This window comes from Malania oleifera, chromosome 5 (genome assembly GCF_029873635.1).
Source record: "Malania oleifera isolate guangnan ecotype guangnan chromosome 5, ASM2987363v1, whole genome shotgun sequence".
Lineage (NCBI taxonomy): Eukaryota > Viridiplantae > Streptophyta > Magnoliopsida > Santalales > Ximeniaceae > Malania > Malania oleifera.
The window spans coordinates 111034825-111050028 of NC_080421.1; the positions used below are offsets into that span (position 1 = coordinate 111034825).

Here is a 15204-nt window from a genome sequence, read left to right on the forward strand (position 1 = left end):
TGAGCCCAAAGGAGCATGAAGAGCTTCGAAAGCAGGTTAGGGAACTTCTTAGAAAGGGATTTATTCAATAAATCCTAAGTCCTTGTGTTGTACCAGCTTTACTCATTCTTAAGATGGATGGAGCTTGGACAATGTGTGTGGACAACAAGGCTATCAACAAAATCACCATTAAATACATGTTTCTTATTTCAAGAATGGATGATATGCTTGACGTACTATCTGGATCTTAGTGTTATTTCAAGATTGACTTGAAGAGTGGTCATCACCAAATTAGAATTGGGCTTGGAGGTGAGTGGAAAACAACCTTTAAAACCAAGAAAGGGCTCTATAAGTGGCTGGTCATGCTCTTTGGGTTGTTCAATGCACCTAATACCTTCATGAGGTTTATGAATCAGGTAACGACTTTTCATTGGGAAGTTTGCTATTATTTATTTTGATGATATTTTGGTGTACAACACAGAAGCAATGTCATGTTAACCATTTAAGGGATACCCAACAGCGTTGAAGCAAAATCAGCTTAATGCCAACATAACAAAATGCAGATTAATGGTGGACAGGTTGGAGTTCTCAGGTTTCATTGTTTCACAAAGGGAATAGAAGTTGATCAAAGCTATAGCCAGCTGGCCTACTCCAAGAACAATTACAGGGATCAGAAGTTTTCATGGTTTGGCCACATTTACACGAGATTTATCTGGAATTTCAACACTATAGTCACTCCCTAATAGTTTAAGCTTTTAAATAATATTTTTTAGCATGAATAGGTTTAAACTGTATATATATATATATATATATATATATTTCTTAATATTTTAAGCTTTGAAATAATACTTTTTAGCATGAATATTTTTAAAAAATATATATATATATATATATATATATATATATATATATATATATATCCAAAAATCAGCTGCAAGTCAAATTATACTGCTTGTTAACATTCCTTTTTTTCTTTTCTCAATAAAACTTTTTTTTTTTTACATTTGAAAAAAAAAATGATTCTAGCTACTTGATGATATATTTAAAAAAAAAGGATAAATAAATAATATTAAATTAATGAACATATATATATATATATATATATATATATATTTATTTATTTATTTATATATATTTATATATTTATATCTTGAAGATGCACCACCACCCAGCATGGGTCAATTATTGTGGCCACAGGCCAAAACCTGCCCCCCATTCCATGATGTGTCATATACTTATATATATATATATATATATCATTATATAATTGGTTATGGGATGATGGAGCAATCTAAAGAATAGCGAATGGAGTCTGTGAAGGGGAAACTATTGAACTCGAGTGGGATCCTGCCCTATGCAAAAGCTCTATGGGTTTTCATCAATGGATATTTGAGAAGATCTCTATGTCGATCAACATGTACATTTATTAATATCGCAGTTAATAATAAATTAAGGAGCCCAAATTAAGCAGCTCAAAATGAACATATAAACAAGTAAGCTTGCAGAGGCTTTATAAGGTGGTGATGCCTCTCATCTTGCACTAAAGGTTGAGTCACAACTTACCCGCAACATGCCTAAGAAGCTTGAGATAGAACACAACAGTGGTGCACTGTTGCATTATGACTCATTCTAGAAGCCTACCATTGCCATTGAAGTCTTCAATGGTGGGCTATTTTTTCAAAGGTAGGTGATTAGTGGTTGTAATAGTGGTATTTCCTAACCTATATAAACCCATCATCTCCATTTGTAATTTCATCCCCAAATTTGCCTACTTCTCTCTTAGGCACATTCTTTCTTCTCTCTCTCATTTTGTAATATTTTTACAATAGAGAAATATTGATTGATAGTGTCCGAGGACATAGGCACAATTAGCCGAACCTCGTTAAATTCTGGTGTTCTTCATTTTATCTATTCAGTAGTTAGCTTTTGTCAGGTATAGTTGTAGTAATATATTGTATTAATTACACGTCTAAGGAAAATTCTGTCTAGGCAAGAGGGATTTAAGCGGTTCGTTGTGACCCCCCACTTTCCTGGGAATTTACCTGGTGTAATTTTGCACAATTATTCACTCTCTATTTACCTGTACAATAGTAAATTGTGGTAAAGTTAGGTGGAACAATCTCAAGTTTCACAACAATTGGTATCAGAGCTAAGGTTATTCTTAGTATGCTCTGTGGTTGCAGCTTAGTCTGACCTTCCACATCAGAAAAGTTTTCCTTAGGTTATTGGCATTCCGCATCGGCAGCTATTGAATAGCATTTATGGCAGAGATGGCAGATAGTGCAAAAGCATCTACATCAAACTCGTCTATTTTGGCAAGAACTACTGTGACAAATGCCAGATTTGCAGTGGAGATTTTTGACGGCACCGGTCATCTTGGGATGTGGCAAAGTGAGGTTTTAGACGCTCTCTTTCAGCAAGGTCTAGACATTACCATTGAAGAAGAGAAACCAGAAGATATTGAGAAGAAAGAATGGGGGACCATCAATCGGTTAGCATGTGGTACAATTCGATCGTGTCTTTCAAGAGAGCAGAAGTATGCATTTTGTAAGGAAACTTCTGCAAACAAGTTATGGAAGGCACTGGAGGAGAAGTTTTTGAAGAAAAGCTCTCAGAACAAACTCCATATGAAGAAGAGACTATTTCGCTTCACTTATGTCTCGGGTACCACTATGAATGATCATATCACCAACTTTAATAGGTTGGTTACTGATCTAGTTAATCTGGATGAGACTTTTAAAGATGAAGACCTGACTTTGATGTTGTTGGGATCCCTTCCTGAGGAGTTTGAGTTTCTTGAAACTACTCTACTCCATGGAAAGGATAAAGTGTCTCTTGACGAGGTTTGTGCTGCTTTGTGCAGCTATGAATTGAGGAAGAAGGACAAGCTTGAAAGCACAAGTGGAGCCAACGAGGCTCTAGTAGTTCGAGGCCGTTCACAAAGCCAGAATAGTAGAAAGAAAGAGAGATCCAAGTCAAGGTCCAGACCAAACAAAGATGAATGTGCCTTTTTTCGGGAAAAGGGGCACTGGAAGAAAGACTGTCCGAAGCTAAAGAATAAAGGCAAACCTGATAAAGGAAAGGCCATCTCAAATGTGGCTGAGTACGAAGATGGGAGCTCAGATCTTTCGCTTGCTGCTACGCCATGTAGCCATCATATGTGTCCCAATCGAGATTGGTTCTTTGATTTTAAAGAACTAGAAGGTGGAGTCGTCTACACAGCAAATGATGTCCCTCTTACCACACATGGGATTGGTTCAGTCCGCTTGAGGAATCAAGATGGATCAATCAAAATATTAACGGACGTAAGATATGTACCAAGTTTGATGAAGAATCTTATTTCTATGGGAACCCTTGAATCAAAGGGATTCAAAGTAACAGCAGAAAACGGAGTCATGAAGATCATCTCTGGTGCACTCGTGGTAATCAAGGGAATTCAGAAGAACAATAACTTGTATCACTATCAAGGTCGTACAGTTATTAGGACGGCAGCAACAGTTTCTTCTGATGAATAGAAGCAACTAGATTATGGCATATACGCTTGGGGCATGTAGGTGAAAAATCCTTGGGACTTCTTACAAATCAAGGATTATTAAAGGGAGCGAAGACCTGCAAGCTAGATTTTTGTGAACATTGCATCAAAGGGAAGCAAACAAGAGTGAAATTTGGCATTGCAATCCATAATACCAATGGTATTTTGGATTATGTTCACTCTGATGTGTGGGGACCTTCCAAGACAACTTCACTGGGAGGAAAACACTACTATGTGACCTTTGTTGACGATTTTTCTCAAAGAGTATGGGTGTATACTATGAAAACTAAGGATGAAGTGTTATGAGTCTTCCTCAAATGGAAAAATATGGTGGAAACTCAAACAAGCAGAAGGATCAAGTGTCTCCGTACAGATAATGGTGGAGAATATAGAAGTGATCCATTTCTTAAAATCTGCGAAGATGAAGGTATTATTCGACACTTCACAGTGAGAAGTACACCACAATAGAATGGAGGGGCAGAACGTATGAATCGAACATTGTTGGAGAAGGTTCGGTGTATGTTATCCAATGCTGGGTTGGGTAGAGAATTTTGGGCTGAGGCTGTAACATATGCCTGCCACCTTATCAACCGCCTACCATCTACTGCTATTTGTGGTAAAACACCATTGGAGAAATGGTTTGGAAAGCCCGCTACAGATTATGATTCCTTACATGTATTTGGTTCCACTGCCTACTATCATGTCAAGGAATCAAAGCTGGATCCGAGGGCTAAATAAGCAATCTTTATGGGAATCACCTCTGGAGTAAAGGGATATCGTCTTTGGTGTCCAGAAACAAAGAAAATAATCTTCAGTAGGGATGTTACCTTTAATGAATCTACTTTTTTAAGAAAGGTGACAGCAGAAAGTGTTGAGCAAAAAGATGGTGCTCCAAAACAGGTGGAGTTTGATAGAAGAATTGTTTACCCAGAAAATGAAGACTCTCCTATGGTAGAAGAAGAGTCTCCTGTAGAAGAGGTTTCAACCCAAGAACCTCCATAGCAACATGAATCTATTGCATTGAGTAAGCCAAAGAGAAAAATTAGAAAGCCTGCTCGCTTTGTTGACATGGTGGCTTACGCATCTCCAATTGCAAACGATGATATTCCTGTTACTTACAATGAATCAATCCAAGGTTCGGAAGAAGAAAAGTGGAGGGAAGCCATGAATGAAGAAATGCAGTCCCTTCATAAGAATCGAACATGGAAGCTTGTTAGTCTTCCGAAGGGAAAGAAGGCAATTGGGTGTAAATGGGTATATACAAAGAAAGATGGATTTCCTGACAAGAATAGTGTTCGCTACAAAGCAAGGTTGGTGGCTAAAGGCTATACACAAACAAAGGGAATTGATTACAATGAGGAATTTTCTCCAGTTTTAAAACATTCTTCCATTAGAATCTTATTGGCTTTGGTAGCAAAATTGGATATGGAACTAGTTCAATTAGATGTAAAAATTGCATTTTTACATGGAGACTTGGAAGAGGAAATCTACATGACTCAGCCAGGAGGTTTCAAAGTTGCTGGAAAAGAAAATATGGTGTGCAAACTTGAAAAATCGTTGTATGGATTAAAGCAATCCCCAAGGCAGTGGTACAAATGATTTGACAAGTTTATGATGGGGCAAAAGTACAGAAGAAGCAAATATGATCACTGTGTGTATTTTTGCAAGCTACAAGATAGATCTTTCATATATCTTCTTCTTTATGTTGATGATATATTGATAGCCTCCAAGAGTCAGACATAAAATGACAAACTAAAGGCTTGGTTGAATAGGGAGTTTGAGATGAAGGATCTAGGCGAAGTAAAGAAAATTCTTGGTATGGAGATAAGTAGAGAAAGGAAATTGGGGAGACTTTGTTTGACTCAAAAACAATATTTGAGGAAAGTACTGAAGCATTTTGGTATGGATGAGAAGTCAAAACCTGTTAGTACTCCGCTTGCTCCTCATTTCAAGTAAAATGCATCTATGTCTCCAAAAACTAAAGAAGAACGAGAATACATGTTAAAAGTACCGTATTCAAGTGCTGTTGGTAGCTTAATGTATGCCATGGTGTGTACAAGGCCCGATATTTCACAAGCCGTTGGAGTTGTGAGCAGGTATATGCATGATCCTGGAAAGGAACATTGGCAAGCTGTGAAATGGATTCTACGATACATTTTGTATACGGTAGATGTTGGACTAATATTTGAGCAGGATAAGCAAGATGATCATAGTATTGTTGGATACTGTGATTCCGACTACGCTGGTGATTTGGATAAGCGTTGGTCAACTACTGGTTATGTTTTTACTCTTACAAAAGCGCCAGTTAGTTGGAGGTCTACTTTACAGTCAACAGTTGCTTTGTCCACTATAGAGGCAGAGTATATGACAGTCACAGAGGCTGTGAAGGAGACAATTTGGCTTCAAGGATTGATGAAAGATTTGAGAATTGAATAGAAGCACATCAAGGTGCATTGTGATAGCCAAAGTGCTATCCATTTAGCAAAGAACCAAGTCTACCATTCAAGGACAAAGCACATCGACGTTCGATATCACTTTGTTCGAGAAATTCTGGAAGAAGGTGGAGTAGTAATCCTAAAGATTCGAACCACTGAGAATCCTGCTAATATGATGACAAAAGTGGTGAGTGTGATCAAGTTTCAACATTGCTTGAACTTGATCAACATTGTTGAAAATTGAAATATTTGCGCTACAAGCGCTTTGAAGACATTATGGAATCTATGAGAGATGTTAAGAGATGGAATTTCGCCAAGGTGGAGATTTGTTGAATTATGGCTCATTCTAGAAGCCTACCATTGCCATTGAAGTCTTCAATGGTGGGCTATTTTTTCAAAGGTAGGTGATTAGTGGTTGTAATAGTGGTATTTCCTAACCTATATAAACCCATCATCTCCATTTGTAATCTCATCCCCAAATTTGCCTACTTCTCTCTTAGGCACATTCTCTCTTCTCTCTCTCATTTTGTAATATTTTTACAATAGAGAAATATTGATTGATAGTGTCCGAGGACATAGGCACAATTAGCCGAACCTCGTTAAATTCTGGTGTTCTTCATTTTATCTATTCAGTAGTTAGCTTTTGTCAGGTATAGTTGTAGTAATATATTGTGTTAATTACATGTCTAAAGAAAATTCTATCTAGGAAAGAGGGATTTAAGCGGTCCGTTGTGACCCCCCACTTCTCTGGGAATTTACCTGGTGTAATTTTGCACAATTATTCACTCTCTATTTACCTGTACAATAGTAAACTGTGGTAAAGTTAGGTGGAACAATCTCAAGTTTCACAACATGCACCAACTAGGACAGCAGCCCTTCTGCATGCTAACCAACCAACCAGCGATAATAGTGGTAAAACAGCCCCAAGTAAACCAGGGGAAAACAGGGTGAAATGCTATAGATGCTTCGATATTGGTCACGAGTCCAATGAGTGTCCAATGTGTACATATATATATATATCCAATTGCTCGTAAAATGAGTGTTTTTGGAAGGGTTGCAGGCTTTAGGGTTCAAGCATGTCTGAGTTTAGGCTTAGTAAGAAAATTTTCTATTAAACCCACATTATGATGAGCTTCAATGTTATTAGCAATATAAAGAGGAAAGTTGTCTATTTTTTTTTACTAAGTATTTCTTCCATTTTTTAGCACCGCATACAACCATGTCATCCTTCACCAAATGGGAACTAGGCTCAGCAGGCACCTATAAAGCAACGAGATAGAAAGTTTCTGGCTATTAAATTTTCCTACTATCAGTGCTAAACTTCTTGTTTGAGAGACCTCATTACAAAATCCAATTTGAGTCATCCCATTATCCTCTATATAGTGTTTTAGAATATGATGAAGCTAGAGTTAATGGTCAAATTTGAAAGTATTGATTGGCACTGTTGAATTCTAAATAGATCTATAGGGCACTAACTCTCTCTCTCTCTCTCTCTCTCTCTCTCTCTCTCTCTCTCTCTCTCTCTCTCTCTCTCTCTCTCTCTCAATGGAACAAGCAACATGAAGTTTGCGATGAATGGGTGTATCCTGATTGGGACCTTGGATGGGGCAAATGTTGAAATACGGCAAGAAGTTGGAGAAGACAACTTTTTCCTCTTTCGTGCTAAAGCTCATGAAATTGCAGGACTTAGGAAAGAAAGGTCTGAGGGCAAGGGAGTTTTTTCCTGTTTTTTTATTAAAAATAAATAAAATATTAAATAATACTCTGATTGGGAAAAATTTTCCCAAACTAATGCTCACATAATCTTGCAGTTTGATGCTGCGAGATTTAAACTGATAGGCCACTGGGAAATTAACACGTGGCACGGAGAGGAGCAAATCTCGCAGCTTGGAGCTGCGAGATTTAAAGGGAGCAGCCAGTGGAAAAGTGACTTGTGGCAAGGGCCGGAGCAAATCTCGCAGCTTGGAGCTGCGAGATTTAAACCAGAGAGAGCAGAGAGGACAAGAGTTTGCAGAGGGGAGGGGAGATTGCAGAGAGTGCAGTTGGGATGTTTCATAATTTTGTATTCTGTTTTCACAATTTACAGCTGAAAGCATGGGCGATGGCTGTAGTAAAAAATAAGGCTGATGAAGAATGAAGCTAACCAAACATTACCCTGAATTATAAGAAACCCATCATTACAATAATCATCCACAGAGAAGAAATTCTTTAGAAGAAAAAAAAAATGAATCAACTGCATTTAGAAGAATCACATGATTGAAGGAGAGAATAGATTACATACCTGTTATCTTCATCATTCCAAGTGCATCCAACTTGAACACAGGGCTGATCCTGAGCTTGACCCTCTCCCAGTTTATGATAAAGCTCGCCGGATTCGATCAACTACAAATCTTGCAGAAGGATCACATCATGTTTCTGCACATCCTCTGCGCTCTTCTTCCCTCCAACCAAGGCAGCCACAGCTTCCCATCGATGCGGGTCACCTGCACTCTGTGCAATCTCCCGTCCCCTCTACACTCTCTACAAACTCCAGCTTTAAATCTTGTAGCTTGGAGCTGCGAGATTTGCTCCAACTCCTGCCACGCGTCACCTTCCCGCTGGCAGCTCCTTTTAAATCTCGCAGCTTGGAGCTGCGAGATTTGCTACCCTCCGTGCCACGCGTCAATTTCGCAACGGCCCATCAGTTTAAATCTCGCAGCATCAAGCTGCGAGATTACGTGAGCATTAGTTTGGGAAAATTTTTTCCAATCAGAGTATTATTTAATGTTTTATTTACTTTTAATAATAAAATGGGAAAAAACTCGAGGGCAAGGTATGCGAAGTTTCCTTTTTTGTTTTAGAAATCAAGGCATGACATCATTGTTCTATTCGCACACCCTGGTGAGCCTTTGCTTTGTTCTAAAAAAATTTACATGATGAAATTATTACTTTTCATGTTTCCAAATTCTTGTTTGGTGCATTTGTTGTTTTTTTATCAAGCTTTTTTTCTTTATGTAGTTTGTGCTAGACCCACATTTTGAGGAAGTCAAGGAATTTGTCAGAAGTGGAGTTTTTGGGCCTTATAACTATGATGAACTGATTGGATCACTGGAAGGAAATGAAGGCTTTGGCCGAGCCAATTATTTCTTAGGGGGCAAGGACTTCCCTAGTTACATTGAGTGCCAAGAGAAGGTAGATGAGCTGATTATTTCTTAGTGGCCAAGCCGATTATTTCCTATTCAAACTCAATCACTAGTGCAAATGTGTCAAAGTAGTCCACAATTTTCTTTTCTGTGTATGCTCTAGCAATTATATTGTCTTTAAATTTTCCAATTAACCCGTCAAAGCTAAATTTTGAATATTCACTATTCCCCTTAGAACCTATAGGTTCCATTATCAATCACTATGGTATTATGCATGATAGATTCAATTTCATTGCTTATAGCTTCCTTCCAAATTTGTGCAATAGTTGAGGTTGCACTATGAGTGCATGTCAATCAATCATTATCAACAGAGAATGTGTAACATTCATGTCCAAAGTTAATTTGTTTCCTTTGTTTTTACTTCTTCTCGGTTCTACTTTTGAATTCTTACTTTCATAGTTCTAAGATCCAATCTAATTTCTTTGTTAGCTTCGAAGAGAAAATGTGTTTCAAGAATTCTTTGTTTTCCAATGAATAGTCTCTCCACAAAAAAAAAAAAAAAAACAAAGGTAAGGTTGCATAGACTATGACAACCCTCCCCCTACCCTAGAAAAGCAAGGAGCCTTGTGCCCCGAGGATGCCACCTTTTAATTGTGTAATGATCCAAGACATCATTTAGTACTAGGAACCTATAAGTTGCACTATGTTCTACATATCCAATAAACCTACAACCAATGGTCATAAACCCAAGTTTTCTCTTTTTTTAGGTTTGATTTCCATAACCATAACCAAACACGCTCACACTTATAGGGTTCTAAATTAGGAGTATAGCAATCCACAAGTCATTTTGATTCTTACATAGAATTCTACTTTGCATGTGACATGCTGAAAGTATTGCTTCCCCCACCCCACACCCCAAATAATAATAGCAGCAGCAGCAACTTCAACAACAACAACAATAACTAGCCATGGTGTCACAAGTCAAACATTTCACACCTCATGTCGGGTCCTACAACACTACCTAAAGCACCCTTGCTAAACTAGTCAGCCAAAGTATACCACGGTTTACCACAAGAACATTCACAATAATCAAAAGCAAAGTAGCAGAAGCAATAAGCAATTCTTGAAAGCAAATGTCAAGCAAGGTTTTCAAAATCAAGATTCTACGTAGGATCGTTGGAGGGGTCTGCAGGATCGGATCGTAGAATCAGATCGAGAATCGTAAGATTATTTTTTCAGTGTAAAAAAAAATATTTTTAGACAAATGTATATGAAATTTTATGACAATTCTTAAGACTATAAACTTAATTAATAAGCTTAATTAATAAACTTAGTTAAAAAATATTTAAAATATATGTATATGGAATTTTATGATAATTTGAAAGACTGTAAGCTTAATAAGCACAACTGTAAAAAGAAGAGGAAGAAAGGAGTCGATAGAGAGAAGAGTGCTGACACTGTTGGCTGTTGGATTGTCTGGGTGATTTTGAGTTGTACAATTCTACAATTCAAGTCTTGATTTTAACTACCATGAGTATGTAGTAAACGTTGAAGTAACATCATTCATTAACAACACATTCCGTGCAGGGGAATGTCAAAGTCTGATATAAATGCTCTTGGGCAGAGGGTGAAACCATATCTTCCCCAGATTTGCGGAACCATTAAGTGGCACTTGAATAACAAGAGTGCTAAGGTGAGGCAGCAAGCTGCTGATCTTATTTCAAGGATTTCTGTTGTCATGAAACAGTGCCAAGAAGAACAATTTATGGGTCATCTTGGGGTTGTCTTGTATGAATATCTGGGAGAAGAGTATCCAGAAGTTTTGGGATCAATACTGGGGGCTCTCAAAGCTATTGTCAATGTTATTGGTATGACAAAAATGACTCCTCCGATAAAGGCTTTGCTTCCTCAACTGACCCTAATCTTGAAGAATCGACATGAGAAGGTGCAGGAAAATTGTATTGATCTTGTTGGTCAAATTGCTGACCGTGGGGCTGAATCTGTCCCAGCAAGAGAATGGATGAGGATTTGTTTTGAGCTTCTTGAGATGCTTAAAGCCCATAAAAAAGGTATTCGGTGAGCAACTGTGAACACGTTTGGCTACATTGCAAAAGTCATTGGACCACAAGATGTCCTGGCAACATTATTGAACAATCTCAAAGTGCAGGAGCGTCAAAATCGCGTGTGTACTACTGGGGCAATTGCAGTAGTTGCAGAAACATGTTCTCCTTTTACAGTACTACCAGCATTAAGGAATGAGTATCGTGTACCAGAACTCAATGTGCATAATGGTGTTTTAAAATCACTCTCTTTTCTTTTTGAGTACATTGGTGAAATGGGTAAAGATTATATTTATGCAGTCACTCCACTACTTGAGGATGCTCTCATGGATAGAAATTTGGTACATAGGCAAACTGCTGCATCTGCTATTAAGCACATGGCTTTGGGAGTGGTTGTTTTAGGTTGTGAGGATGCTTTAGTACACTTTCTGAATTATGTATGGCCAAACATATTTGAAACTTCTCCGCATGTTATTAATGCTATCATGGAAGCCATAGAAGGGATGAGGGTTGCCTTGGGTGCAGCTGCAGTCCTAAACTATTGTCTGCAGGGGCTCTTCCATCCTACAAGAAAGGTTAGGGAAGTTTACTGGAAGATTTATAACTCACTGTATATTGGAGCTCAAGATGCACTGGTGGCTGCTTATCTTGTGCTGGAGGATGAGGCGAGCAACATATACAGTAGGCCTGAGTTGGTGATGTTTATATGAGGTTTAGTTTGTTCTTCATGCTTCAAGCGAATCTACAAGAGGCTCTTCGACAGGCTAGGACCTATCCTGGGGTTCTTTTTGTGGCTGCTGCAGTTTGTTTAGATGTGCATGCTTATTAAGCTGGATTGATGAACTACTTGCTATTTGTTAACTTCTTCAGTAGTTTTCTAATTCAGGAACATTGTTATGAAATGAATACTTTACTGTTGTGAATTTGATAGTTTTCATGTACTTCCTCTCTGACTTAATTTTCTATCCTTGTATTAATTTTGTATTACTTCCATCCTCTCTTGAATTCCATAAATATATTGTTGGATCCTGCCTGTTAACTTAAAATTGTGGGTATTCGGTATTGTAGGAGTACTCCTATGATAATAATATTCTTATGGTTTGCTTAGTTTGAGGGAATAGTTATTCCTTCAAATACGATGGAAAATAGTTAAATTTTGGAAATTAAGGGAATAGTTATTCTTGGTATATTTTTAATTATTTTATTTAACATGTAATAAGAAAGAAATAGATATTCTCAAAATTTGGGAATAGTTATTCTTTGTATATTTTCATTATGGATTTAGAAAATGTTTCACATTTTTATTTTTTTTATATTAATTAATAATTTTTTATATAATTAATTATGACCAATTTATTAAAACCAATCTATTGAGATTATGAATTTTGGGATTAGGGGAAGAGGAGAGCTTTAAGTGGAGAAAGGAAGATGACAGATTCATTATTCTAGTAAATTAGTTGAGTATCCAAAGAGTTTCAGACAACCATAAAAGAGGGATGATAAACTACCTTTTACATACCTTCTAATGAGATGAGTCACCCGCATCATCTGAACGAGATTGACGCATCATTTGTTCAATCTGCACTTTCCAATTCTTTATGGCTTGCATCTCCGCTTCCCAGTTCGACATCTTTTCTTTCAATTGCTGGTTCTCCGCTTCCACCATTTGCATCCGGATAACCATCTCCTCCGCTCGAGCCTCGGTGGCTCGATGCTCTCAGTCAATCTCAGCATGAGACGCTGCACTGAAAGAAGATGATGATGTTGGGGCGACGTATCCACTCCCAAGACCATTCAACCAGCCACTTGTTCGTTGCCCAAGCACCTGAGTGTAGATCTCGTCATCCGTCATTGGCTGACTGCCCTCTACAATGGGTGCATCCCTTAGCTCAAGCATCTTTGTCTATTTTCAGTCATGAAAATTATGCAAATGAAGAAATAAGAATACAACTGACGTTTTGAATAAGATAATGAACTAAATAATCTACTTAACTTACATGTTTCATCTGCGCACCCTGGCACCACTCCCCCGATGGCCTCTAATGTGTTCTCTGATACAGATCCGGCCTCGACTCCAGGTCTCCAGTGACGGGATCACGCTACATTATCATATAAAATTTCATTAATATGAATTCAGCGGTGTCAATATAAATAACACTTTTCAGGTAATAGTCAAATAGTTTCGTAGCAATTACCTTTCGATGATTGACGAACAATTTCGAGCCACTGCAATGTGTCGTATCTAGTTTGCTGCAATTTGCAGCATTTTTTTCACATATAGCCTACAAAATAGATGTAATGACTTTTTATTATTCACATAAATATGAAAAAGTAGTTATTGTAATTAATAGAAACACATCACCTGATAGTTAGGGTCGCGAAAATGGCAACACACCACCCGCCAATCCTCTAGGGAGATTTTACCGTATGGATGTGCTTCTACCTCATCTCCCATCTCCCTAAAATGGTTGCTCATTTTGCTGCAATAGGTCTTAAATAGAGAGCACAACTGCGTGTTCACCACCTTTTTGACATGGTCTGTGGTGAAAATGTCCATATCAAACTCTTCCTACATATGAAATATATATTGAATGTTAGAGAATCTTTTGGGTAATATATTAAAAGTGAAAGAAATTTTTTAGGGTTACTTACCAAGATGCTCTCATATAGAACCAAGCGCTGAGCCTCCGTCACCTTTGTCTAGGTGAAGCAGGTGACTAGAGCATATTGGCGACATATAATGCCAAGCTCCCGTGACCAAGTTGTGCACCAATCGTCAAGAGGGACCGTAAAGCCTGGAGGAATGTTGATATAGATCCGCCGCCCAGTCCTCTCCAGGTGCTTCTTTAGCGCAACGTTCTTCGCTACACCACGACCTGAACTCGTCTGCATCATAGAGGTTGATGCCGAAAGAAGAGTTAAAGAACAATAAGATAATCATACATATGAAATGACAGTAAATATATTATTCTAAATCAAATACTCGTAACATTACCAACGCTGCTCATTATGGTCTGCAACTCACCCTGGTTTGATCCCCAACTGATAGATCCATGTCGAGCTGGGGTCCCCAGGGCTTAGATGATGCCGCATCAACACCGACGTGCTCAATCGCTCTTGAGGATGACCCATCATCCTCGTGGGATGATGTCGTTGATAGCTTAGACTGAAGTAAGCGACGACGACCTCCTGCTGCCATGTCTGCAAAATAATTCACAAGTAAATATAAGAAGATTGGATATTAGCTGGATGCATAGTAAATATATTTTCACTTATTTTCACATGTCAAATACATGGTGAAAACATAACATGCTTACCCCTTATACATCCTCAATATCAGTATCATCCTCACTTTTTAGAGTGTCTTCTTCTTCACTGCAGTACTCAACCATAGTTTCATCTTCCCCATCAATTTCATCACTGTCGATGAAGTCAACGTGTACAAAAGGTTCAATTCCAATGTCAGCAGTTCCTACGTGTTCTGCTGTGGCACCAACCCTATTTAATGGTATAGGATCGACTCCTTCCTCGGCAACATTGATAGTAGATTGTGTTGCTACACTAATAGATGGCTGATCTTCTTGGAAAGCATCATCGCTGACACTCTTCTTCCCATCTGCGACTTCTGTAATATCATACAAACTTCAATGAGGAATTTTTTGGGCCACATGCCATTCACCCTTTAATTTTGTGTCCTTAAGGTATAACACTTGTTCTTCCTGTGTCGCAAGCACAAAAGGGTCGTTTTGATACCATGTTTTACTGAAATTGACACTAGTAAAGTAGGCATCCGTATTTATCCCACTCTTTTTATTGCTAATGTCCCACTAGGTACACTTGAAAATGTGGACAAGTCTGTTAGCTCCATAGTGAAGCTCTATAATGTCATCTAGCACACCAAAATAGTTAATTTCCTCATCTCCTTATGTTCCTAGCATCGCAACTCCACAATTTTGGGTTCTTCTATGCAGTTCGAGGGACTTTGTATGAAATCGTAAGTCGTTGACAATGCAACCACTGTAGCGGTTAACTCGTTGATCGGGGCCACATGCCAACGCGTACAAATCTTTACTTGC

The 15204-nt window shown here is 38.2% G+C and overlaps 1 protein-coding gene and 1 pseudogene across 1 annotated transcript; both read left to right on the forward strand.

Annotated features, from left to right (window-relative positions):
* The first annotated feature begins 7517 nt into the window (after positions 1–7517).
* Positions 7518–9141, forward strand: LOC131156130 (alpha-1,4 glucan phosphorylase L-1 isozyme, chloroplastic/amyloplastic-like). Its single transcript, XM_058109577.1, has 2 exons — positions 7518–7661; positions 8944–9141. Exons 1-2 carry the CDS (start codon positions 7518–7520, stop codon positions 9139–9141), a joined length of 342 nt encoding a protein of 113 aa, XP_057965560.1.
* Positions 9142–10947: 1806 nt separating this feature from the next.
* Positions 10948–11838, forward strand: LOC131156248 (uncharacterized; annotated as a pseudogene).
* The last annotated feature ends 3366 nt before the right edge of the window (positions 11839–15204 follow it).